Source organism: Anser brachyrhynchus, assembly GCF_964034855.1.
Source record: "Anser brachyrhynchus genome assembly, chromosome: 14".
Taxonomy (NCBI): domain Eukaryota; kingdom Metazoa; phylum Chordata; class Aves; order Anseriformes; family Anatidae; genus Anser; species Anser brachyrhynchus.
Window position 1 is genome coordinate 629,885 of NC_137709.1, and position 26,564 is coordinate 656,448.

The 26,564-nt window shown below is 38.8% G+C and overlaps 1 protein-coding gene across 3 annotated transcripts; it reads right to left on the reverse strand.

Moving 5' to 3' along the window:
* Positions 1-1,910: 1,910 nt before the first annotated feature.
* Positions 1,911-26,448, reverse strand: RBM27 (RNA binding motif protein 27). Of its 3 annotated transcripts, none has more exons than XM_080554850.1 (21): positions 26,280-26,447; positions 24,120-24,238; positions 23,313-23,437; positions 20,768-20,859; positions 19,987-20,180; positions 18,928-19,188; positions 18,143-18,376; positions 16,690-16,824; positions 14,441-14,590; positions 12,419-12,566; positions 11,980-12,133; positions 10,583-10,846; positions 10,329-10,457; positions 9,319-9,444; positions 8,741-8,815; positions 8,471-8,635; positions 7,940-8,044; positions 7,643-7,834; positions 6,516-6,602; positions 5,946-6,056; positions 1,911-5,104 (listed from the first exon to the last, which is right to left on the reverse strand). In XM_080554850.1, the coding sequence occupies exons 1-21, from the start codon at positions 26,336-26,338 to the stop codon at positions 5,018-5,020; spliced, it is 3,012 nt and encodes a 1,003-aa protein (XP_080410976.1). In that variant the 5' UTR covers positions 26,339-26,447; the 3' UTR covers positions 1,911-5,017. The 3 variants fall into 3 exon arrangements, with proteins under 3 accessions (XP_080410976.1, XP_080410977.1, XP_080410978.1); XM_080554851.1 differs by having other exon boundaries at positions 18,928-19,185; positions 26,280-26,446; XM_080554852.1 differs by lacking the exon at positions 14,441-14,590 and having other exon boundaries at positions 26,280-26,448.
* Positions 26,449-26,564: the final 116 nt, after the last annotated feature.

The window sequence follows — 26,564 nt, forward strand, 5'->3', positions numbered from 1 at the left end:
CCTACCTTAAAATTAACCAGCAGCAACCGGGAACGCTCTGGGGGCAATTCTGAGGAAAAAAGAGAAAAACCTCCAGTGAATCCAACGGTGGCACGTTGGTCATCGCAACTGTGGATCCATCATAAAAGTAAACAAACAAAAAACCAGCAGCGCAAGTACACCTAAGCGTTCTTTAGAGGAACTGGAATGGTAAGAACAGGCACGGTTCACTTGGTGTAACTGCCTACAGCGTCCTTACACCTAAGAAAGGCTTCAAGTTCTCATCGCTTCCCCCTCGAGGAGGGATTTCAGCCCCAGCGTTCTGTAACGCACGCTGACGCCGGGCATGCCGGGCAGCTGGCGACGGCACCGGCCGACACCAGACAAATCTATTTCTCCATTTTCAACCGCACACTTGTGTCAGTGCTCCTGACAAGAAGGAAACAGAAAAGTGTTACGCTACCTACCGCATTGGCTACACAAGACAGAACTGGATCCCACGTTTCGAGAAAAATTAAAATTATATCACCATATTTGGGAAACCTCTCTATATACAATTACTACTGAATTTCATACAGACTTCAGTGCAACTAATAAAGAGGTTCTTGGCCTAATAATTAAAGCAACAATTTACCTCTATGTATTTGTTCAGCTAAAGTAGTTACTTGGTATTTCTTTCTTTCTTCACAATGGCTGAAATTCCTTTCCATTGCTTTAGTCACACCCTACTAAAACATAGTTCTTTCTTTAATAGGAAAAATTTAAATATTTGAAAAAGGCAGGGAAAAAATAATCCAAAGCCACATCTGTACACAATTAGAAAATGCTATCCCTCTTTCTTGATTTTTTTTTTTTTGCTATTAAGATTAATTTTGATCATATAGAAACAAGTTTTTTTTTTTTTTTTTTAAGAGAATGCAGAATATTTCCTATTCAATGTCTAGACTCCATTTCTTCAAAGGATTTTATTGCATCTTGCAGAATAACGAAGATAATTTGGTGATTAGTATTTATACACAGGAAAGCGGGCTGTGGAAGGATTCTAAAATTCAATTATTGACAATGAAAAAATGTCCAAAAGGCATAGGTTTATCATAAGAACTCTATTCTACGATAAAGAAAAGCCAGCTCATGTTTTAAAACATTTATATTGCAGACCACAGAGATGAGAGAGAGAGTACAATCACAGCAGTAAAATGTACTAGCAGGTTCCTTCCTCTCCTCCCTCTATTCCTCAAAATGAGCGCAGTGAAGAAAGGGGGGGGGGGAGGCACATCCCTGTAAAATGTCTAATCTGTTTTCAAAAGTCTTATTACAGCACACCAACAATCCAGGTTAAAAAAAAAAAAGAATGTGAGAAAAGTGTAAGAAAAGATCACAAATGTTTACATTCATGAAAACAAGATTGAAAGGGAAGGGAATAAGAGAAACTACTAAAGAAGCAAAGACCAAAGATAATGTTAACGATAAATAGAGTAAAAGAATAAATTAATTTTCAGACCAAAATGCTAAGGGGTAAAAGATTGCATTTATACAATTTTTGGTTTTGCACACACTATTTTCAATAACCCAGCAATACTGCAAATCTGTAAAAGAGATCATGGAATCCACTGTAATCTATGAAATTTTTCTTTTTATATTAGAATTTTGAACCTTGCCCAGAATGTAACACAGTCTTTACCGGAACTCCACTCCCACTTAATTATGACTAGGGTGTATTGTCTATGTCTTCTCCCCAACAAGTTAGCTACCTTAATTTGCACCATTTCAGAGCACTGAAGCACTTGATTTTACTCCTTGCTGATTCAGCAATTACTCATGAGCATTCACTATTAAGCAAAATAAACTTGCTTGCATTCTCCACAAATAAATAACCCTTCACACATACTTCCAGAAAAAACAGTGATAACGCTCTTTTTGTGATAATTGTATTTTTTTTGAATGGTTCTGCTGTCCAATTTATTTAAGTTAGTTTTCATTTTTTCTAAATCTTGAACCATTCCATAGTATATCTTTATTGCAAAAATTCAACATGCATCTTAGAAATTCAGATTGTAATCAATAAAACAAACATTACATATATGAATTTAAATGTATAAACAGTTAGAAATTCAACAATATCTCCTATTATACTATTACACAAGTTCACAATTTTGTAAAAACTATAGTACAAGTTTACTATACACCAAGAGGAACTTTATTCCTTTTCACATGATTTTGCTAAGGGAAAAAAAGTGTTGTATTTTCCACAATAAGCAGGCAACTGTTTTCATATTTATTCTTTTAACTGTTGGGTTGTTCTTTTTGCTTAGCTTAAACAATGAAAGGGAGGTAAGTATAGTTCTACGTAACAGTTAATTTCTTTTCCTATCACATAACACTTTCAATGTTCATACACTATGCTTATACTGGTAACATCTTATTATACATTTCCTGTAAATACACTTGCTGGTGTACGGAAGTTCCACTGTTGATTATAAGTTCTATCTAACGTACTCTCTGAAGTTCATTAATTTCACAATAAAATGTTACCGTAAAGCAAGCTGTACTGTCATGTTACCTATTAAACTAAACAAAAAACACACGCAAAAAACCAGAACAGTTTAATATTGCCTAGTACATACACCCTAAGGTACAGGGAGATAAGCTTTGGCAAAATGAAGGTCACTTTCAAACATCTTTCCTACTCCTTAAAGACCACAAGTCAGATACTGCTATGCTGCCCATCACTTAAATCCCCAATAATATAATAGCATGCTTCCAATACACAAGCTAAGTGCAGAGGCACAACTCATTTTTGTGCCTCAGCATTTACAAATCATGTTTGGGGTGTCACTTGAGGATTTATGTAAGCCTGCCAATGTGTACTCTAAAGGGAAAAAAAAAGTAATCATGTGAAGCTCTCCAAAAATCATTAAATAAAGCTACCACAGTCACTTACTTCCTGTCTTGCCCAACTTGAAAAGCCAGCACGTGTGGGAAAGGACAAGTGTCTCTGAATACAGTGTGCCAGTCAGGTGCCATTTTAGAGCTAAAACCATATGAAAAGGAATCCCATTCTACGTGTGTCAAAGGCTACTGCAATTTTTCTTACAGCTTCATTCATTCACTGTAATTTTCATTTTCCAAATGCAAAAATACAACAGTTCTTATTGAAATCTATACGCTGGTAGTTTTAGTACACAAAAAGCAAAATATTTACAAAATTATACAGTTTAAGAAAAAACTCTGTACAAAAAAATATATAAATCCTTTGTTCCCTCTATCATTTTTAATCTGTCAGGACTCAAATATGGTTGCCGCAATGGATTTTTCAAAATATACACTGACTGAGCCACAGACATTAAAAAAACAGTAGAGATAATGGGAGAAAAATCAAGACATTCTAAGTATGTAGAACTGGTTTTCCCTTGTTTCTTCATGTATGTAATTTAGCCTCAATATTAGCAGGAAAGTCCTAATTATATAAAAAGGTTTTAGTGTGAAGAGGAAGAATACTGAAAGGCATACTACCTTCAACTGACAAGGAAACAAAAAAATACACTGTTTCGATTTTTAATATTCCACCACAGCAAGATGGTAACGGGGGAACAGTGAACTCAAAGGCATGCTCAACTCCATGTCATTAGCTAAGTTCAGAGCCACTGAAATTTAGAGGTCTTGATGCAAATTTTTCTTCAGTTGGGAACTTGCTGACAAATATTCTGGTAAACTATTCAAAAGAGGAGCATATTTTTGCACCGACATTGTTTATTTTGTATAGAAGAGTAAATAAAAATGTACTGAAAAGTGTACGGTACAAATGCAGAGAGTTAAGGAAAACGCTTCCTAGGTAACACATATTCATGAACTGCAAAAGCCATGTAACAGTTAAGACACATGGCTTAAGTATCTAAACTTGTTATACTAATTTCTATTATTATACACCATTTTTGGTGTGTGTTTGCTTTTTCCTTTTTTTTTTTAAATGGTAAAGTGATAAGGCAACTGAGAATGTTAATGGTATTCACCTTAAATGTGTCTGAACAAAAATCTATACTTGAAGATAAATGGTTAACATTCCCAAAACAGGTCTGAACACTACTCTGAAGGCTTACTGAGCAGCAGACTGACATTTTTTGGATAAAACGTATTTTGCTCTGAACACTTTACAGATTTGGCTTGAACATAAATAAAATAGGGAAGGAAGAAGAGTTTCTAATGGCTGGTGAGCAGTTGCCAATTTCGTTCTTTTTGGGGAAAGCATAAAACATTACATTCACAAATACTGAGATGCAATAGATGAATAGTATAAATTTGAACACTACGCTGAAACTACAGAAGGAAATCTCAAACACTCACTCAAATCTGTGTCATTGCTGATGTTTTTGTGAAGCAGGATTTGAAGAAACAGAGTGAACTGGACAATATTATAGTAGTAACCTGTTGAATTACTTTTTCCATCTCCTCTCACAAAAAGCAGAATATAGAAACTGTGTGGCCTTCAAACATCCTTAAATAAGCGAAGGATGAGCTTAGCCACAAATAATTTCTACAGTGAGTGATTGCATATGAAATAAAATGCTACCTTTTTTCAATTAGTAAATGAGGCATTTTTTTCTTTCATAACATTTAATGAAAGTTTGTGTCTTTCCCCCAAGCCTATAATATTGCTAAATAAAACCTGTAACATCTTTTCAATTATAAGCTAACAAATCAATCACATTATAAAAAACAAAACAAGGTAATACAGGTGACACGAAAAGAGGACAGGAAAATACTAATATTCACTTTCTTTCTCTCTTTTTAACCTTCTTAAATAGAAAAGAATCACCACCCCGGTGAGCTTGATAATTCTGTAAAAAGTTACTGGGCCTTTGGCTAGCTTGGCATCACAGCTCTTATCTGAAATGTTTTTATAACAAACTTTGCTCACTTTAAATCTTGTGGTTTGAAAAGAAAGTAAAGCTTTTTTTGGCTCATCAACTTTCTTAAATAAATGTTTAAAAGATATAGCTTGAACTATATTCCTAAAATTATACATTTCCAACATCAAGTTTCATCTTCTCCAAGAACGGGATTCATCCTCATCTTCGTCATCATCATCATCATCTTCATGCAAAAATAAATCTGAGGTTTCAGTCTCCTAGATAAAGAAAAAAATGTTTTTAAACAAAGAAGTTCCATGCTGTATCCTAGGAAACTTGTATGACAACACAGCCTCCCCATTGCTCTTTACATCAGGTTCTTGTTTACAGTAAATCTCACCGAATTGCACGCAACTATTTTCCACAAGCTTTAGGGAAAGAACAGTAGTCTCACACATCAAGAAAGGGAAAGAAAGCCAAACTTCAAAGGAAGCAGGAATAAACAACCACCCACCCACTCTGAAACAAGTTTCTGTTAAATGCCTAGGCAGAAAAACCTTTAAAAGCCTTAAAGTGTTCATAATTACAATCTAAGAATATACAGAACTTATCCCTCAGTAGAGAATTAATAAAGTAAAAATATTAGCAGCATGCATACATGTGAGAATGTGATGTTTATCATCTTAATTTACAAATCTAAGTTTTTGGAGTGGATTTCTTTTTTCTTTCCTTTTTTAAAACACGAAAGTTGTACCTGACTATTTAAAAACAGTTAGGCTTCTGGCTTGCAGAAACATATTTTAGGTTGGATATTAGGAAGAACTTCTTTACTGAAAGGGTTGTTAGGCGTTGGAATAGGCTTCCCAGGGACGTGGTTGAGTCACCATCCCTAGAGGTCTTTAAAAGATGTTTAGATGTAGAGCTTAAGAGATACGGTTTAGCGGAGGACTTGTTAGTGTTAGGTCAGAGGTTGGACTAGGTGATGTTGGAGGTCTCTTCCAACCTAGATGATTCTGGGATTTCCTGGAATTTCTTCAGTAAACAAAAAACCTATCTGAAAAGAGCTCATAGCTTTTAGATTGTTAAAAGAGTCATAACTTTATCAACATATTTTCATACCTCTTCCTTAGGCTCCTCTTCCTCAATTTCTGTTGACACAGAGGGTACCTTAGGTTTGTACCATGATATCTGTAGTCTTCGGTCTTTGAACCGGGATCCCTGGTTAGCAGCCTACATTGTGTTTAAAATGAATGTATTTTCAAAAAGAGAATCAAGTAAAGGATTTTTTAAGATCATCAGTAATGAGTAGACCCAGTCAACACCTATCACTGCAGAGGTATATCAAAATATCGCAAACACATAATAATTATCTGCTTCAGTCTTCAAGAGCAACTTCATTTAAACCTGAGCCTATAAACAATGCTCCTCTACTACCAATCTGAAAAGACTAACAGAGTTCTAAACTGATGGTGACATTGAACCTATGTCAGCAAAAGACCTTTGTTATTAAATTAAACATGAGTTATTTCCCTTTTTAGCAAACTATACGTAAAAGCAACAAATATCTGCACTAGCTAGCTTGAAGTAGCAGGATCAAAGCTAGCTCAATTTTAAAACACAAAAAGGCAGACATGAGTAGCTAAAAAATCTTATTTTGGAACCAGGAAAAAAATCCATTATTCCACTTACATTCTCAGCTTCAGAGCGAGATTTAAAAGTTAGAACAACACTTAGTGGGGAATCCTCTTCTTGAAGGTCTTCAATATCTCCAAATTTCTATAAGAGGAAAAACAGTAATATTCTCCTCCAGAAACATGATCATCATGCGCTACGAATACATTGTTCTGTACCACAGCACTACTGAAACCTTGTTAGTTTTTGGACAGAAAAAGAGAAATCTCAGCTGCGTCATCCAGCAACGCTGCAACATTTGTACTTGTATTTTTGGGCAAAAGCTCAGACTTATTAATATTCTAATAAGCAGAGATTTATTTTGCAGGAGAAAAGGAGCTATAGAGAAAAGGAGCTGAGAAGTGAATCCAGAGAATTCACCACTTCCTTATCTGTTCTGCCTTTCAATGTTGTACTACTACAGACCTGTTAAGTATGTCCTTTAGAGCTTATTTACTTGCAAAAGAAGAGATTTGATCAATAGGAATCAAACTTTGCTATATAGCTCCTGAATACGCTAAGTACAGAACATTTTTTTCATGGAACCAGAAAAGAAGTCTAGTATGTCTAGATTAACAGAACATTGCATTTTTAGAAATGGTATATTGCATAATGGTAAAAATTTGAATGTACACAGCAATGATAGATTTTTAAAAAAAACAAAAAACAAGACAGAACATCAAACTAACAAAAACACACACAAATTTATCTATTTATGAAGCATTAGATTGTCTCCCTGACAAATTTACTAGGTTTGCAAAGGGAAACATTTTATTCTGATTAGTGTTAACTGAGGGAAATGTCAAATGTGTTTTTCCTTTATTGTGTTAACTCAGGTCTGATACTAACACATCCATTAACTCAGCTTGCAAACTACCAGCTATTTGCTGTACCACAAGTTTGTAAATAAGTTTAACTTACAGAATTAATAAGACGAAGCCATTTGGCTTTTCCTATTAAAGGAATGCATTGGGCAGCTACTGTAAATCAGCTATAAAAGACATTTACATCCTTGATAACTCTTGAAACTGTTTATCCATATCTTGTTCCATGAATTCAGGATAAATTTGTTTGTATTACAGATAAAGACTTGCATCTCCAACTCTCATTCCCAGTTTCTCTATTTAACGTAACCTAATACTTACAGAGAAGTGCTGTAACAATTCATCTTTTTCCTCTTCAACAAATCCTCCAACTGTTAGTGCTTTGGGACGATGGTCTACCACCATGTGATTCAACATGCCCCTTCCTCTCCCACCACGACCCCGCCCTCGTCCTCTTCCTTGAGCTGGCATTGTCTTTCCTCGACCAACAGGCAAGATACCTAAACGGGCAGCCTGTTGAAAAGGCAGCAAATAATGTATAAAGCTATCCCCAGTTTGAAAGGATTTAAAACATTTATATATCAAATACATTAAAAACATAAATGCAGACATACTTACTTCTACTTGTAACTGGTTTAGCTTTTTTCGCAGTTCAGTTGTATCTTCTCCAGAGGAAAGTCTTTTATGGAAGTCCAGTTCTGCATCTAGAAGTTCCTTTTGTGCCTTGAAGAAAAACATATAGAAAGAGAAAATGCGAGGGAAAAGCAGAACATGAATGTCTGCTTTTAATATTTAATTCCACTTCTTTAGCAATAAATTTATACAAGAAATATAGGCAGATCAACACACAACTTCCACACTTTCCTCTAAATTCAGTTGTTTATGTTTTATTTGCCTCCATGTCCTTCCCCCCACCTTTTGGAGGGACCCAGAATTCAATGCTTCAGAACATGAACAAGCTCGAATAAGTTATATGCAAACTAGGTCACCCAAGTTACTTGAAACTACTGCTTGGTTCTCCATAGCTATCACTGAAATTCAAAATACTGCTGGGAAGTATATTGATCTAACAGTGTGTTGCATTTTTAGGACACATCATTAGAAATAGTTATAGGAGATTGATGGCCAAGTGTCTTGTACAATAAATACCTCTGTCTTGGACTTTAATTTTGATGGTGTAGAGGTTGCAGATGAAGTTTTTAACTCATCCTTTAATTGAGATATTTTTCCTGCTAGTTCTTTTAAGGTCTTCATTATTTCTGCTCTCTCTTCTGGTTTCATAGCCTTATTTTTCTCCAGCTTGGATATCAACATCTATGTATTAATAAAAGAGCAGGAATATAAAACTTCAGCAAGAACAGCACTGAACAGATGCCTAAAAAATCAGAACACTTTTACTGGAAGCCATTCCAAACTTACCTTCTGACATTCTATTTGTTTTTCTAACATCTCCTGCTTCTTTTTCCTCATGTCTTGTTGGAGTTTCATTGCCTCCTGTGAGAAGAAAACCCTTCCAATCAGAAAAAGCAGTCTAGCATTACATGTACTCGTATGTCATATTTTCTTCTTCAAGATATATATAAGCAAGGGCCATAATAAAAACTACTAGTCTGTGAACTACACTAGTATTAAATATATCTGATCTGGAAAATAACAATGAAAAGTTGCCCACTTCCTGTTCTGAAGCAGTCTACTATTTTTTTTCTTCCCAACACCCCTTGAATATCCTGTGCTGTCATTTAAGTTTTTCGTATCTGCAGAGATTAAAACCAGAGAAATGTCAACAACCCCTTATCGCTTGCTCTTAAACAAAAAAAAACAAACAAAAAAAAAACACACACCAATCCTCAACGTGCATCTGCAAAATTGAATCATAAAACCCACACTGATTATGCGTAGAAAGCTACATAGCAGTATTTGAGGTTTAAGGTGTCTCTCAATCCTTTCTTTTTAAAGTACTTTGACCACTACACTGTCGTCAACATATAGCAAAGTACCTGTTGTTTTTTTTTAAGAGCTTCTTGCACATCATGAGGTTTAGACCCTGCACCAGGCTTCATAGCTGTCTTTAAATTTGAAGTACTGTAAACCGTTTTTGAGTGGCTTGTAGAAGTAGGGAACGTCTGAAATTGTAAAAATACACACACACAAAAATATGTAATAGGTTAAAGTGAAAGTGATACACCACCATCATATAATTTAAAAGGAAGACACTCTATGAAACAAACACAAGCTTCCAGATTTATGCAATGAGAAAAAAATTAAAATACATGTATAAAGGCATTAGCCTAACTGTCAACTTGCTTGGAAGCAATCATGTTGGACACTTTTGCAGAAAGCATTTTAACAAGATAATTTATTTTAGTCATTATCCAAAATTCCCTTTGTATCCAAATATCCACTAGGAACACTGCTAAAGCTGATCTTTTGTATCTGCACAATATTCAGCTTGGTAACACAAACTAACATCGCACTTTCAGACCAAACACTTAAGAAAAGAGGTATGCAAGTGACTGTTACTGCCTTTTTTTTTTTTCTCTCTCTCTCAAGGAAGGACTTCTTTGCGTCCAAGAACATTTGCTGCAGTATGGTATCAGTGCTAATTAAACTGTACCACCTTGAATTCTATACAGAAGGATTCTCTAAGTTTCTAGTACTATTGTTGAAGCACAGCATAAGCTCCCAAATCACTGGGAAAAGCAATTAGATTTATCAACAAAAAGCTGACGTCCCATGTAGGCCGTCAAATTTGTTTAATAGGAAGCACTGCCAAAAATATTTTATGATACTTAAAATAGCGGTACTTTGTTTCTGAAATAATTCTCCCTAGTATATATAAGCAGCTAATGAAACTAAGAAGTGACTGACCATGTTGTATAGAACTTTAGTGATAAAGAAATAATCTACTAGGAACAGAATTTGCATGTTCTATTTGCTAGGTCCCTTTTTCAGCTGACGGGCAAAAGCTTTAAGCAAGTATGAAGATGGTCAGCTTTCATAAACATACCTGAGAATCCTCTACTACAGCCCCAGACTGACTTAAATCAGACTGACTTCCACCTGCTGCTCCAAGGCGACGTTTCACTGGGACTTTATTAAGGACATAGGCACCAGAGGCCAGCGGTTTATTCATTGCCTGTGTATCAACAGATATTAAAAAAATGAGAAGGGCACTGTACTCTGCATTTTCAAAGCTAGCAGCTGTCACTTAAGAACACTGATAACCTTCAGCATATCGAAGGTTAATTTATGAAAGCATACCTTTGACATATTGCTATGCATCGTTACGGCTGGAGGCGTGGTCAGGGCTTGCTGCTGAAGGTGAAGCTGGTGATGAAGAGACTGTGAGGGCGACTGCTGCTGTGGTTGCTGCAGCAATGGGGGATTCTGTTCGCTTTCTCTGTGCCACAACACCCTTATAAACCGATTGTTTAAAACTGCCTCTGTGCTTGAAATTGCCTTCCTGGCCTCGTCATTAGTTAAGTACTGAATTAGTGCAGCTTCAGGATCATTCTGGAAAGCAACCTAAAACAAAAGTTGACGAAAATACATTAATTCTCAAGAAAGAAAACATCTCAACCAGTCGCAAACCAACCTACAAATAATCCGCAGTAACAAGTGGAATATCTAATGGTATTAATAGCTCAAAAATGAAGGTAAATATTCAATACAATTAAAGCCAAGTACATTTTAGCAAATATTACACATTATTACAGCAAAGACTATATGCAGTAAAATAAAATCAAATAAATAATAAGAGACTTCTCCACCAAATATCATTGGATAATCAAAGCACAGTAAACTGCTATTGGGATATGACTGAAGAGACTGATACAAAGCCGAAAGCTTTTTATTCTAATCTCCTGAAATAAAAACGTTGTCCAAGGATATGCAGTGCAAAGATTCACCACATTTCCAAAGAAACATTATGCAGCAATCATGAAAAAGACAAATTTTCTCTAAAAAATAATCATTACAGAAATAAAAGCATACTTCCTAGTTGGACTTTCCAGTATGATATGATTGAGGTAATGTGTTTTAAATGCATTATTTCATTACCATCGTGTAGAAAGCACCACAGTATCTTCTGGGCTAGGCTAAAACTGTCAGCTCAGGAAATAGGGAGGCCTCCCAGGTATCTGTCTTTATTCAGACCTCTAACCAAGGACTCTGGAGGCCATTGTTTTGTGTAAACAAAACAAAAGGAAATTTAGTACTTTAACCATGCAACTACCTGTGTTTTGCTTATATAGTGCTTTTCCACTTATAATGCAAGGAACACCACTGAATTGGAGCCAGTTCTAGGATGCAAAATGGTAATAAACTGATGCATAAAGACTCTCCTGTAGCATCATTGCCAAAATCCTAAGAAATAACGCAGGACTTCCATACAAAACAGAATTTGCTAGATCTCTCTCAAAAATTATGCTCAAGTTGCTCAAAAGCCTGATAGATACTGTTAAATCTGCAAGTCTTTCAAATGTAACAAGACCTCACGAAGGCAGAGAGGACCAACAGGCCTTTTTGAATTTGATTACCTACTTTTGTTAGTCTCCACTAAGATTTCTCAGAAACGAAGTACAGCTACTGTATTCAAGAAGGCTCCAGGGGAAATAAAATACCCACATGCAGAAACAAAATTGAATTTCGTTTTTTACCTGAATGTTTACAATAGTTCCAAATTTACTGAAGTGTTCGTTGAGCTGTGTAATATTGTTCAGTTCTGGTGGAATTTTCCGAACTTCTAATTTTGTATTAGTATACTGATTCTTTTTCAAAAATCCTGGCTTATTCTGGTTGTTATTTGCTTGCCTAGAGAAAATGAGAGCAAGACAGTCATTCAGAAAGACATAAATGCACCGAAGTAAGGCAGCAATTGTTAATGCACATTTAACTTTTATTTTCTCATTAGAAGTACATACTCTAGAGAGTAACAACAACTGAACTACCTTTTCTCCCAGTATTTATTCTCCGATTATTATATAGATTTTCTGACTCAGTCTACTCAAATTACAGGGACTAATGAATTGCTATATTTACAGCACTGATAGCATTAAAGTGCATTCCAGTTAGTCAACTGTGGTCATTAGTTCTTACTTTCCCAACCATGGTTTCTTCAGTGGTGGACATTCCATGCTACTTGGAGATCGTTTTCTGCTGTCTGGTTCAAGCACAACTCTAGTTACATTGCTGCTATTATTCGTAATGGGAATGGGAGGTTCAGTCTGGATGATAATATTGGCAGCTGGAGGGAAGGAAAGGAATGGGAAGAAGAGATGTATTATTTATCACACATCAATGGAAACATTGATAAAGCTTGCATTTAAACAACAAAATTGAGCTGATTTTAAAAACATAAGAAATAAGAAGTTGGTCTGTTCTGTTTATGAAGTTACTTCAGAGATCACTTGCTAGCCTAACTAATCAATCTGAGGAAAACAAGCATTTAGTCCTGCCAGCAGAGGTGGGAGTTTTGACCTTCAAGATTAGTATCAGTTTGAAGAAACAAAGATAAAACTTCATATTGCAGGTACTGAAGCTTTAGGTTCTGCAGACCACCAGCACCACAAAACAACCCACTACATTCTGAGATTTCGGGTTAGAGTTCTGGAATGTGGCATGGGCTTAATAAACAACCAACTTTCCCTGAATTAACCTTTGATAGTGAAAGGCAACCAAGAACCCATTCCTCCCACTGCTATCCCCTTTGCCACCCCTCCATCCAGTTTTCAGCAACAGCAACTGTCAATTAAGCACAGCTACAGCATGAAATTATATTCTGAGATGTTACATTTATCATTTGAAGCAAATTCTACAAACACAAATCCGAAGCACTAGATCATAATTTGCCAAGTATTTATTACATCCATTTGAAAATTATGCTATTGCTGTTGGTTTCTTGTGTATGCCAAATATTCAACTCCTAAAAAGAAGTCTGAGTTGTAAATCAATTTTCTGTGGTTTTTATATATGCCAGAGCTCTGCTGATTACACTCGTAAGAAAAAAAGACTAGGCATTTTCAGGCATACAGTTTCAGTCTTACATTGGAGGATGATTTTAGAGAAAACCTTTCAGGTACTTGACAGAGACAGCAAAACAAGTGGCCTGAAGCACCATCACCAAACACAGACCCATTGCTTACAACTGGAATGGGTTCTTAGAGAGAATCTGAGGACCAGCAATAAAGCCCCAACTCTGCTTTTTTGACATTTATTAAGATGAAAACAGCAACAACAATTTCTGCAATAGTATTTAAAAATATTCCTTATAGGATGAGTCACTGGAAGGGAACACTGGGCAAAAAAACCTCTCTTACCACTAAGTAAGAAGCACTGAAGTGTAACAATAAACACTGAAATTTACCAACTTTCCCCTTACAGATCATGGGGAGAAAGCAGGAAGGAGAAAGAAAGCTATGCCAGCAGAACAAAAATTTCTTTTTTGTTCTCAAGAAGAGCCTTGACTTCTTCTCTACCCTAAAAGAGACTTTGTACGTGCCACGCTACATCCACATTCATCCAGCTTATGAATCAGAATTACTTAAATGTAGACTGGAATTTCTACAGGCTAGGAGAATTAGAATTCTACCTGCAACAATCATTTTAATATAGCATCTGGCTGACAAAGTCAGACCATCAAGTACAAAAACAAGCCATGATAGTTCCCCTCACAACTACCATCGAACCAGACGAGGCAAGTATTGTGGATCATCGCATCTGTGCCCCAGCTCTTAAACACGCCCTTGGCAAATCAGAAGTTTCTGCAAAATGTACTGTTTAAAGTCAACTTCCTGTATCATTGTTCTTTCCAGAAGCAACAGCACTCAAAAAGTACCTTTGTAGGCTAAAGACAAATAAAAACCCAACCAACCAAAAACCACCACAACAAACCAACCTTGTAACATTTCCAAGCCAGTGGTTATTTTTAATCAATAAGTCTGCTGTTACTTCAATATGGTCATATTAGCATTTTTTAAAAAAGTTGAGATGTCTGAAAATTGCTCTGAAATACTAGATCAGTGAGAAAAAATATACTGCTTTTAGCCTGAAAAAGAGGTAAATAAGTGTTGACGCTCTTGGACAAAAATAGCAACAGCAATGACTAGAAACCCTTCCTACCTCTTGGATTTGTATCCATCTCCCCAGATGTTAGGCCAATTAGATTTGGACGCTGCGTTTGTGCTCTTGTAAAGAACTGTCGATATTGAGATCTACCAGCACTGGTAATACTAGGAGCTTCAGGGTTATAGCCATCTGGCTCATATGTATCTATAAAAAAAGGAGAGAAATGAAAGAATTTTTCAAATGAGTTTAAGACTCAGGGTTAATTTTCCTTTAAGGAAACGCATGGATGTCCAAGAATCAGAAGTTGTTCTGAACAAAGAGGTTGTAGAACCAATGTGTGTAGCTATTTAGAACCCTCATCTCACCTCTATGCCTAAGTCTACTTGGGCATATTCTCCTTCAATTATTGTAACTGTTTGTACAAAGTGCATAGATCACAACTACCGAGTACTGATGATGAAGTGCCTGAAAAAGAAGTGAGGTGCCTGTATCACATCCTTCACTAAGTCTGACAGTGTTTCACAGGGAACAACAAAAAATTTAGTTTGAGCATTTATTCTTACATCTTATCCTAAGACGTAAAGAGATTTTGAGTCTTTGTTGCGCTAACAGATTATGTTACTTCAGGGAAGGATTTTTGGAAAAGAATGCACTTAAATGATTCCAATCAAAGCAAGTTGAGAAATCAGGTGATTTGACCAATACTTACCTATTAAATTATCTTAATTTATATGAGATTAGCTACCTACCTTCATTAAGTTATTAATGATTACTTAACTACAAGGGATAACTGTGAGAACACAAGAAGACAGAATTGACTCGTGTTGTTCCTCTAGTCCGAGGTACATCAAAGATGATGTATTCTTCCAACAATAAAAAGGAAAAGCTATACAAGAGCTTGAATGAATAAAACCCATGAAAAACCTCCAGAGAAACACAGCATATCCTGGAACAGAAATGGGTGCCAATACAGGGGGATCCAACAGACCTGAAGCACTCTACATGTCAGCTCCTTATTCTAAATGACAACGAAGACTTGACAATTTAAACAGATTCCTCAAAACTTCTATACTGATGTTCTTCATGCAGCGCTGACTCTGCAGTCAGCAGTTTCAGATTCTGCCAAGAACTTTCATTAAACTCGTGTGAGCTGAACTACAGGTTCCTCTTCCAAGATCCTTCATGCAATTGCAAGAGGGCAAGCAGCAGTTTAACCGTAACAGTCCAAGAGTAGGACATGAGAATCAACCTCCACACAGGTTTTGGAGAAGAGAATTATGTAGCACAATTAAAGTCAAAGATGCCCTGTGAGTTACAACAGATAGAATCACTCCTGAGAAGAAGCTCTGAAGCTGAAAGAATCTGATGGTAACATGGCCTGGCAGCATTTGGAGACAACTGAACAGAGATCCTAACAAGATATTTGAGTGACTGACATTCTAAAAAGCATGGAATTCACGAAGGAAATGACATGGACCATAAACTGGAGCTCTCCTTTGAATAAAATCCAGAATATTTATGTTAAAAAAGAGCTAGGAATATTATAATTACTTATTATTATATTATTTATAATATTCCAGAAAGGTATATTATAAAACACTGAGATTTTAATCGCCTTAGTTTGCTCACATAAAACATGAAAATGTCATTACTGTTTTCATTATCAAAGATATATAAATTTGATTTGGTTTAAATTGAATGATTTGGGGTTCTCCAGTTATTTTGTTATTCCTTTCATAAAAAAAAAAGTGCTCTGTAAGGAAGATGTCATGTCCATTGAAAGCAGTCTTTTTTTTATTTTTTAAGTTAGAAAGCTAGGATTAGGTCAATTCTGGAAAAAAGAGAAATAAAGTACTAATGTATATGAAGAGCCTAGAGAAAATTTTGGTACACAGATGAGAGAAGAAAGTCTCTCATATGAAGTAGTAGCCAAAATTGGGTAGGAATAAAGACCAAGTTAAACAGTAATTACAGGTTTGCAGATGCATCTTTTCTCTACTGATGTTCTACTAAACAGCTAGAAGATGAACGAATTTTTTTCTTATGCTACCGTTTTATTATTTTGAAAATATGAAACCAAAAAGAAGCTCCTGACAAATGAACTTTTCTCAGACAGTGACAGAACACTACTGCTATTTCACACAGTAACAGCAGATGATGCACTGACCACAAGGAAAGCCATCAGACTTCTTTTTAGATTTGTATTCACTGGAGGAACATAAAGGTAATTACTTCCAATTACACAAGCAGAGGAACTTTTAAATTTACATGCCAAGCAGATTTAAAAAAAGAAATTTGCTTACGTTCTGATACTGTGTACAGTAGGTTCTGGGGTAATGGAGGAGGTAGCCTTGCTCCTACAGAGGCAAGACTGGGCACTGCACTTGTCCCAGGCTGGTCACGATTATTTATCAAACTTGACTGTGTTAAAGGTGGTCCTACAACGACATCATAGAATCAGTAAGACTCCACAGATTAAATGTATGAACAATTCTGTAAAATTTGTTTATTCCTTGTAAATAATCACAATCCTACTACATCAAAATTGTTTACCATGGATAAGAAGTTCCATTTTGCTACGTTACTCTGATTCCAACACACTTTCTCTCTTTCCCAGAAAGAACAAAGCTTTAAGCCTAAGGAGGGGAAGGGGAAAAAAAAGAAAAAAAGACTTTTCTTCCCCAGAGCTTTATTACTGTTAGAGCTTGCATTAGCTAAAGCAGCTCCTCCCTCAGCTCTGCCATGGAGAATCAAGGCTTGCTCAGAGCAAGACATACCAGCAACATTTAGATTACAGTTCTAGAACAAAAAACTACAGGGCAAAAGGAATTAACAGGCAAGGAATCTGTCTAATTTGTGCTTTGTTTGTACCATATACAATACACATGCTTCTACTCTCTATGTAGCCAAAGAGGGGCAGTGAATTAATCCTACACAACCTACTAAAACACACCTACAATCAGAGAACTCTGAACAGCAAGCCAACTCAGTACCCACTAAAAGGCTCAGGCAAAGTTTTGCGTAAGTTATCCTGTTAATTAGAAAAGCTTGCTTTAGATAAGGTAAATGTAGTATTTCCTACCTTTGCCATTTTAAGCTTTTGCTACTAGGGTTCGTGAAAAAAAGTAATCCAAGGAAACAAAAGCAGGAATAAGACTAAGTGTGTATGAACAGATATAATCTACAGGTGCCTTTCATGTAATTGTAGCCAGGCACAGTTTCACCAGAAGCACCACTGTTTTTGAAATAAAACTAGCACAAACAACAACTATATTCCCCAAGATTAATTTCATAATTCATTTTTCTACTACCAGTGTAAAACGTTTTCTAGAAGCCTGCCCACTAATTGCTTTGTGTTAACCCTATATGAAAACTATTCCTTATCCCATAACTGCTGCTACCTGTTACAATTAAGACAGCATGTATTGTGTAACTGGAGTCAAGAGTACTGAAACAGAGTAATCATATATCCAATATACTAAGATTTTTCTCCACAGAATTTACAATGTAATATGCAACCAGATAACAAAAAAGGCTGAACAGACTCAGATCACTGTTGAGCTAAAAGAGATCTCAGATGCATAAGGTATCTGCTGCTAGAAACAACACATAGTGTAGTACAAACACAGAGATTTATTAGAACTTTCAATAGATTAGATCTCAACTTTTTTTCATTAGAAAAAAATTTCCTTTCCAGAACGAGCCATCATTTTAACTTTGTGACATATAGTAACACAGAAAAATGTTTGAACTTACTTGGTACAGGAAGCACAACAGGAGGTGGTGCCTGCGGATGAGCTTGTGGTACTGGCATCCTCATACTGCGAGCTGGACCTGGCATCGGAGGCAAAAGCATACCAGGAGGAGGAGGAAGTCCAGGAGGTGGTGGAGGGAAAGGAATCATACTTGGCAAGGAAACTTCATCTACTACTAAAGGATCGTTTCCATGATCAAACTGGCAAAGATCACCAAGTACACAAAAGCCTCTCTCTGCAAAACAAGAAAATTAATTATCTTCTTAGAGGGGAAAAAAATTAGTTGTCAACAATTAATGTCATCTCAGTTTTTGCTGGAATTTCTTACTAAAGAAAACATACAATCAATGACTTAACATTATCAGATGAGGTTTCAAAATAATTCCAATTATGGTAATTTTCCATAAAAGCATACAGACAAATATATGTATCCATAGGAAAAGCCGTGGAAAAACAAAGCATGCGTATGTACCACGTTTTACACTAAACACATATAGTGAAATCTTTTTCAGAACTGCCAGTCATTAAGTTATTTGCCAAGGCAAATATGTAGCATTGTGAACAAAATCCATGTTCTATCCACCAGCTGTCAGATTACAAATGAACTGCTTCCAGCAAGATTAGTTCCTTTCCCAGTAAAATATCGGTCATTCGTGCATTTTTACATATAAAGATACACCACAAGCTACTGCATTTTGACTTGCTACACCTAACTTGAATACCTAAAAAAAATGTTACAGAATTATTGAAACTAGGTAGGAAACAGAAGACTAGGAAACAGTTTACCATCATAATCTCGACATCTTCTTTTAGGTGGAGGGTTTCTGCCAAATGAACTGGGATTGCTATGATTGTTATAATAATTTGACCAGCTCTCTGTTGTGTTTTCCAGATGGTGCGCAGGTGCAATTACAGTAACAGCACTGGGAATAGATTGTGCAGAAGAATACTGTTCAGTAGAGTTACTTGGAGACACAGAAACTGGATTATATGAGCCTTCAACATCGTTTCTTTCACTCTTGAATTTTGATCTCTCACGGTGCTCTGCTTAGAAAACAAAACAAAAACAAAATTAGGTACATCTTCATACTTTGCTCTGTATATCAGAGACCTGAAAAAAAGATGTTACGCAACAGTATAGACGTTTACTTAAATATTCAATATTTTGCATGTTAAATTGTTCTTAAAGCAGATTAGTCTTACCAATGGAAGACAAACTAAATATAGTGCAAACAGGGTTTTAACTTCAGAAACCTAGACGTTTCCTTTGCAAAATGAACATTCTTTCCTCTACTCCTTATCCCTTCTTGGATTACAGCTTTCTTTTGAAGTAGAAAGGGGGAGAAAAGCAACAAACCTCTCCGCCCACCAGTAACTAATGTGGTCTCAACACACATTGAAACATGTAGTAATCTGTGCCCCTTAGTTTTCCAACAGTTCTGAATTAGCCCTAAAAGTACAACGGATCATGTGGTAACCACCTTGAATTAGAAAGAAAACTTCTCTAAAAATACACAATAACAAAATGAAAAAGAGATTTATACTACTTAGCAAAAAATATAGTACATCTTTGAAAAATCAACAGCTTTGTTAACACATACAGCACATAAATATCAGCTACTGATATACACCTGCGGATAAATTAAGAGGTTAGTGAAGAACACAATTCCCTTAATTACTCTACTTTGAAGAACAGCATCTTAATGATTTCAGCAACACAAAGTTCTCAAAGTTTGCTCAGACTGCTCAAGGACATCTACAGCCTGCTAGACCGTACAGTACGTAGGAGTCACCACACATCACTGACATTATATCTTCTCCTAAAGCAACACCTTGAGTACTCACCAACATTTCTGCTCGAATCGCGGTCTTTGCTTCTACCCCTACTGCGGCTACGACTTCGACTTAACCCTCTGCTTTTACTACGACTTTTACTCCTGCCTCGTCGCCAGCTGGACTTGTCTCTGTACAAGTCACTCCTGTCGTAGTATCTGTCATAGTCCCTCCATTTTCCATCATCTCTCTTTTTCTCTCTGGTTCTAGAAAAACACATATGTAGACCATATTTATGAAAAGAGAAACCCAATTCAAAAACAAGTTTGCAAGTTAACATACTGTTTGTCCGTCCTGTCCAGTTTAGACAGCAAAAAACCCATTTGAATCAGGATTTCCCCAATTACACAGAAAAATACAGAAGCACTCATTCATGGAAACCAGCTACAAGAGGACTAATAAAAAAAGGAAAGGTGAAAAAGTTACAGATGAACAGAACAAGTTCTAAAAACAATGTTGACAGCGCGTGTTGGGGGGGAGGTATAGGGAAAGGGCAGTAAGAACACTGCCGCACCCCAACAATGCTTTTCATTTATATAACAAGGGAAAGAACGGAACTGAGAGCATCCCTAGGTATTAACATTTGAAAAGTACTGTCACTTTTCCCAAAGAGACTAACATCTAGTGAAGGGTTCTCATGCATGAGATCAGATCATAGAAACATTTCCGACAGAGAACAGTGGGAACGAAATCATTGTTTTTGTGAAAATCCTAAGAAAGGGGTAAAAATCCTCAGTTAAAGACTGCCAGCAAATACAGAAGGAGATATCAGCACTTTGGTTCAACTACTAGCCTTTGTTCACTGGAATCTGCACGGCTTCTCTGTGGACTAGAATGTTTCTTTTTCCTGCCATCCCGCTCTTCTTCAACTGGTTCTTGAAAATTCTGTTTAAGAGACAGCCACCAAGTCAGCATGAGCATAGCTTTTTTTTTTTTTTAAAAGAAAAAGACCAAGATTAATTTCATATCACAGTTAGTATCTTGTATAAAACAACATTTTAAGTATTACTTGCACAGAATACCTAAGCACTTCAAGTAATCACACTGCAGAGGTTGATGGGCTGTGTGCTTTAAATCTTTTAGGATTTTCTCTAGAGCTGAGGCTCCAAAGTAAAGCTACTTTCAAATTTTGTTTTTAAACAGGATTCACAACAGACAGATATTATGCCCACCTTCTATCCCATTAGAATAAGCAATTATACAAACCAGGCATTTTCTGAATCTCGTAGCAGGAACACTACTAAGGAGAACTACTTCTCTCCATGTAGACAGGCCAGTTATTCACATTTTGAAATAAACGCTTTAAAGCCAAAAAAAAAAAAAAAAAAAAGCCCGACGAAAAACCAAACCTGTTCACATAGTTGAAGTAATCACATTTCTCGCTGGCCTCAACAAAAGCAGTATTAGAAGTCTGTCAGTTTCCCCAGTACTGTAAATCTGTTTGAACGCATTTTGTACATTTTCATGCGTTTGCTGCCATTTTACTTTGCTTAGAAGGTACTGTAAATTTGGGTGGCAAAAGTTTTCCTGCAATAATATTTAAGAGTTTTTCAAGTCAAAACAATACTAAAAGGCAGGCTTGTATAAGATAAATTCATCCTTGTTTAGGATTATCTAGAAAGAATTGGTAGAAACACTCAAGAACTGGCTTGACGAGGCTCTGGATAGCCCAGTTTAAGGTCCTGCTTTCAAAACAAGATTGGATGACTTCATCTCCAGGAGCCCCTTCCAACCTAAGCTTCTCTCTGATTGCATCCTTATTTTATTCTGTGCTCTCCATTTCAAGGAAATGCGCAATACACTGAGGTGCGTGACAAAACATCAAGTTCCTAAGGTAGAAATAGCTACTAAATGTCCTGATCCTGTAAAACTGTCACACAAAACTGTCCTAAATATCTTTCTTCGTCTTCCTTCCAACCCGCAAACAAAGCCAAACAAAACAAAAACCCAAACCAACCAACTACACCAAATGATCCCTCCCCCACCATTAATGCAGTGGTTAAGTTGACAGAGGATAATTCTAAAAAAATTGTTAGAAGTTACGATAGTTCTTTTAAGAACTGATTAGCAAACTATTGTTGTCTTGTATAGTTGCAAATGATGCACTTCCATCACCAAAGCTACTTCAATAAATTGTTGTGATAATTCTGGATCTAATTCTCAAAGAAACAAAGACATAAGAAATGAAAGAAGAGACTAAATAGCAACTTTGATTTAAATCAATTGATGAATCACATTCAAACAGCATCTGCATTCCACAATACAATATAATACAACTTTGTTTTGGTTGACTGACAAATTTTGATCTATTATTTGTCACCTTCGTGACCATCTGCCAGCTTAAACACTGAAGACAGAACAACTAATTCCAGCAAGGTCTTTCTTTCATCTTACTTTAGGCTTATAGACAAAAGCATAAATCTGAATACCCATTCAGAATACTTCTCTGAAAACAACGCTCGTTATAGTCCATTACTAAATAAAGAACAACAGTTTTTGCTTTCAGCACTTCAAGACATAAGCATCCATGGAGCAAGGGGGAAAGAATTAGAGTATTAGTTTTTCCCTGACTGCATTTACATCTCTCCTATAGCAACTAAAACACACATGCAGCCTAAAGTATCTTGTGAATAGTGATGTGTGTATGGAAATGAAGAACATTTATTTCAGTAGCAATTTTTCCCCAACTCTCTCTCAAAGCTGGGGCATTAGGATGCAATAAACACAGATCTCCTCCCTTGGAAAACTGCCGACACAGAGAATAATATACCACAGAGAACCGAGAGCAGAGGATTATACAAGATAGAAGGGGTTTAGATAACTACAGAAATATTACTTCGCTTTCTCATAAACTTGATTGCTTTAAATTTTGTCAATAAAGCTTAAAAACAAGACAAATGCAAAAACTGTTGGCAAATGAGTTACATTTTTTTCAGTAACTAACCCTTGATATAGAGGCTGTCATATTTCACTGATTTCGAGTATTACAGAAGACATTTAAAGTAATTTTTATTCCTTACAGAATATACAAAATTGAAACAGGAAATGATTTGGAATGTTTTTCCTTCTTTCTCATCTCTTAAATCCTTTCAAATCACTGCCAGCTCATGTTGCCAGGGACATCTGAATAGGATTTGTGAATGATATTAAGCTAGATAAAAGTAAGATGTTCTTTCTGAATGATCACCTTCCATTTTCATTCAGATGCACAGAGACCAAAAAAAAGATTACTAGTCACAACAAAATGGATTTTGCTTTTGCATTTTGCCTCACAGATGTTACAGCAGGGATAATTTGAAAATTAGAAACAGGTAGAGAAAAAAAAAAAAAGAGGTTACCTCCTCCTTGACTTCTTCTTTTTCCTGACTTGCAGGCTTTGCTTCTACTTTCGTGGGTTCAAGAGAAGGAAGGTAACTCTTTGTGTACAGACTTTCAAAAAGTTTATCTACAAAACCTGAAGTTTCTGAAGATAAAGAAGACAAGAAAATATTACATACCGATTTAAGTTCATTGTTTGGAATGGCTTTACCAGAAAAGTCCACAAAAAAATCATCTGGGTAGACTGCTTAAATCAGGAGCAGCAATGCCTTAGGTTAATGAACATTAGTTCCATTCGAGGAGATGGAATTACAAGACAAAAAAAGAGACTTTTCCTTCAATCACATTTACAGCTTTGGAATGTTCTAAGGGCCAAGTGTGACTGAAACTCATGATCAAATCCACAGCTAGTCCGCTAGCTACAGAGTGAGCAGTTTCTTTTAACACACTGAATTTGATACAAATTGCCCTGAGCAGCTCATCAGAAGCCTGGAAGATCAACGTGGGGCAGGTTTTCAGAAGTTATCAAACATCTGATACAGAAATGTCTGGCGGCACGACGTACGTTTTAAAACCAAATCAAGTGTTAGCTTTTATTTTAGAGGATTTCCTCCCACCCACTGTGAACGCGACAGGCTACAAAAATCATCTTGTGGAAAAAAAAAAAAAAAGAACAAGATTTTTATTCCTTCACACTCTGTAAGAAATAATCGATTTATGGATAACTAGAAATATTTTGAGTGAAACAATAGTATATCATTCTCCCCATCAAACACAGTGAAATGAAAACCAGGAAACAAAAGATAAAGAAGTGTAGAACACGGTACCTTTTTGCAGAAAGACGTCCAGCTGATCAGCACAGAAAGCTTTCAGCTCTTTCTCTGGTTTGTCTTTCTTAACTAACGCCACAACATAGTTGGCTAAAGCCGACGGGTCTGCATCACATCTGCGGGGAGAAAGAACCATTCTTGATTCTGCTGAAGAATGCCCAAAGCACTGCATGTTGGACAGGCGCTGGTACAGGAGGGCCACCGAAGAAAGCCCAGCAACAGACACTGGATGCTGTTCTGACACCCGGTATGAACACAGCTGCACCAGGATGTCTGCGACGGCAATTTTTTTTCCCCAATTACAGCCAGATACTTTAATCGCCTTGTGACCACCTCCCACACCCTGCCACACCTGGCAGCCTTCCCGGTCTTTTGCCCCTTCCTCGGGTTTGCTCAGGAAGAGCCACCTTCCTGCCGTGTTTAACGAGGACCCAATTCTAGGGCAACTGAGCAGACGTCGTCGTTTCTTAGCTTCCTCAGAGCATCACAACCAGCACCCAGTGTGACCGCACCAGAGTAGCAGAGCAACTTCCCGGAAAATCACCGCACGACTACTTGGAAGTACTACAGGGGCTTTACAGTACGAAATCAGTATTACAGCTCCTCATTCTGCCTCTCCTGGAAACACGCAGATGCAAGCTATCAGAGGGTAGGTAGGACCCCAAAAGAGTTTGATGATTTGTTTTTAAATTAACATTTAAAGAGAGGAGCGATTTTTTTTTAAATAACGTTAACCATGGAGATACAGGGAAATAGCATAGAGTGTGTAGACCCCCAAATTACCTCAAATAATAATAAAAAAAATACACAAACTAACAAACATAAAGAAAAATGCAGATGACACTGGTAAAAGACAAAATTCCCAATGAACTGTCAGTCAAGCAGCTCGACTCCAAATTAATTTGCTTGTTTCCAAGATCTGATGAAAGCCGTGTTAAACATAGCAATTAACAACAGAGAAACCACAAATTTACAGATTGTACAATTCTCACGCGCAGATCCACTACAATAAACAAACCGTATTTAATCTATTCCGTGGCAGCGCCCACGCCAGCTGACTCCGACCCTTCTGTTTTAAATAAAGGAGACGGTCCGTCCCTTCGGGCCCTCGCCCATCCTCTTCTCCGTGCGTAAATTTCTCCTAGGCACTTAGGCTGCACCGCAGCAACCCGTGCGAGGTGGGAGCACGCTGCGCCAGGCTGGCCGCGTTGCACCTTCCCGACGGCACCCCGGGACCGCCTGGGCCAGGCCGGGCACCCCCCGCCACCAAGCCTCGCCTCCGGCTGCCTCCTGGCGCTGCAGCCCGGGCCGCACGGGGCGGCGGGAGGCAGGCAGGGCCGCGCGGGGTTGCGCCGCGGCCCGGACCGGCTTTCAGAGGGGCCCGGCCGGGCGTCGGAGAGCCGCGACCTTAGGAAGAGGCGCGCAAACGACGGCCGGGCAGGGAAGCGCTCCGCCGGGGGTCGCGTCGCTCACGGCGCCGTCCGGGCACCCGCGGGAACGCGCGCACCCGCGGAGCCGGGCGGGACCACGCGCGGGGAGGGGGCGGAGGGGCGCTCAGCCGGGCCGCGTCACACCGAGCCCCCGGGGCGCCGCCGCGGCGCTTCCTGCGGCCCAGCGCGCGCCCGGGACCCGCACGCGGCGCTCAGACGCCGGGCGCTGCTCGCGGCGCGGGCCGGGCCTGGGCCGCGCTCCCTGCGGGTCCGTACCCGGCCGGACAGAGCCGGGCGGCGGCGGCGCTCAGCCCGCGCGGGGTTCCCGGGGCTGCTCCTCGGCGCACGGTGACGGGGCGGCCCCGCTGCGCTCCCGGGCCCGGCCGCGAGAGCACGGCGGGAGCGGCCGCTCTGCTGCTGGCCCCGGGCGGCCGCCCCCAGCCCCGCCGCACGGCTGCGGCTCCGCGCGGGGCACGCGGCCGGGCCAGGCCGGCCCTCACCGAGCGCTGCCCGCGCCCCGCGCACGGCCCCAACGGCCCCGAGCCCGGCCCGCCACAGCTGGACGCCTCCGGCCCCGCGGCAGCCCCAGGCGGTGCCGGGGCGGCGGTGCCGGCGTGTGGCGGTGGGGACGGCCCCGGCCCCCCGCGGCCGCCCCGGCCCCAGCCCCAACCCCCTCGGCTGCCCGCCCCGTCCCGTCCCGCCCGCCCGCCGGCCCCGCGGCGCTCACATGGGCTCCAGCAGCCTGGCCAGCCAGGACTTGAGCGCCTCCACGTTCTCTATGATCATGGCGCCGCCGCCACCATCGCCCCCGGCCCGCGGCGGTTGCTGCCCCGGCCCCTCCCCCCGCCGAGGCCCGCTCCAGGAACCAGCCGCCGGCCGCCGCGCAGCCTGCCGGGCGCAGCCGGGGCGGGGCCGGACGGCCGCGAGCCAATCGGGCGGCGGCGCCGCCGCGCGGCGGGCCAATGGCGGCCGCCGGGAGCGCGACCCGGAGGTCACCGCGCTGGGTCGCGCG

Excerpts from the sequence above, each read along its gene's own strand:
- RBM27 (XM_080554850.1), bottom strand. The coding sequence starts at position 26,338 with ATGATCATAGAGAACGTGGAGGCGCTCAAGTCCTGGCTGGCCAGGCTG. Across the intron at positions 8,045-8,470 it reads AATTAAAGTCCAAGACAGAG|GCACAAAAGGAACTTCTAGA; the intron begins GTATTTATTGTA and ends TTTTTCTTCAAG. Across the intron at positions 5,105-5,945 it reads AAGAGGAGCCTAAGGAAGAG|GAGACTGAAACCTCAGATTT; the intron begins GTATGAAAATAT and ends TTCTTTATCTAG.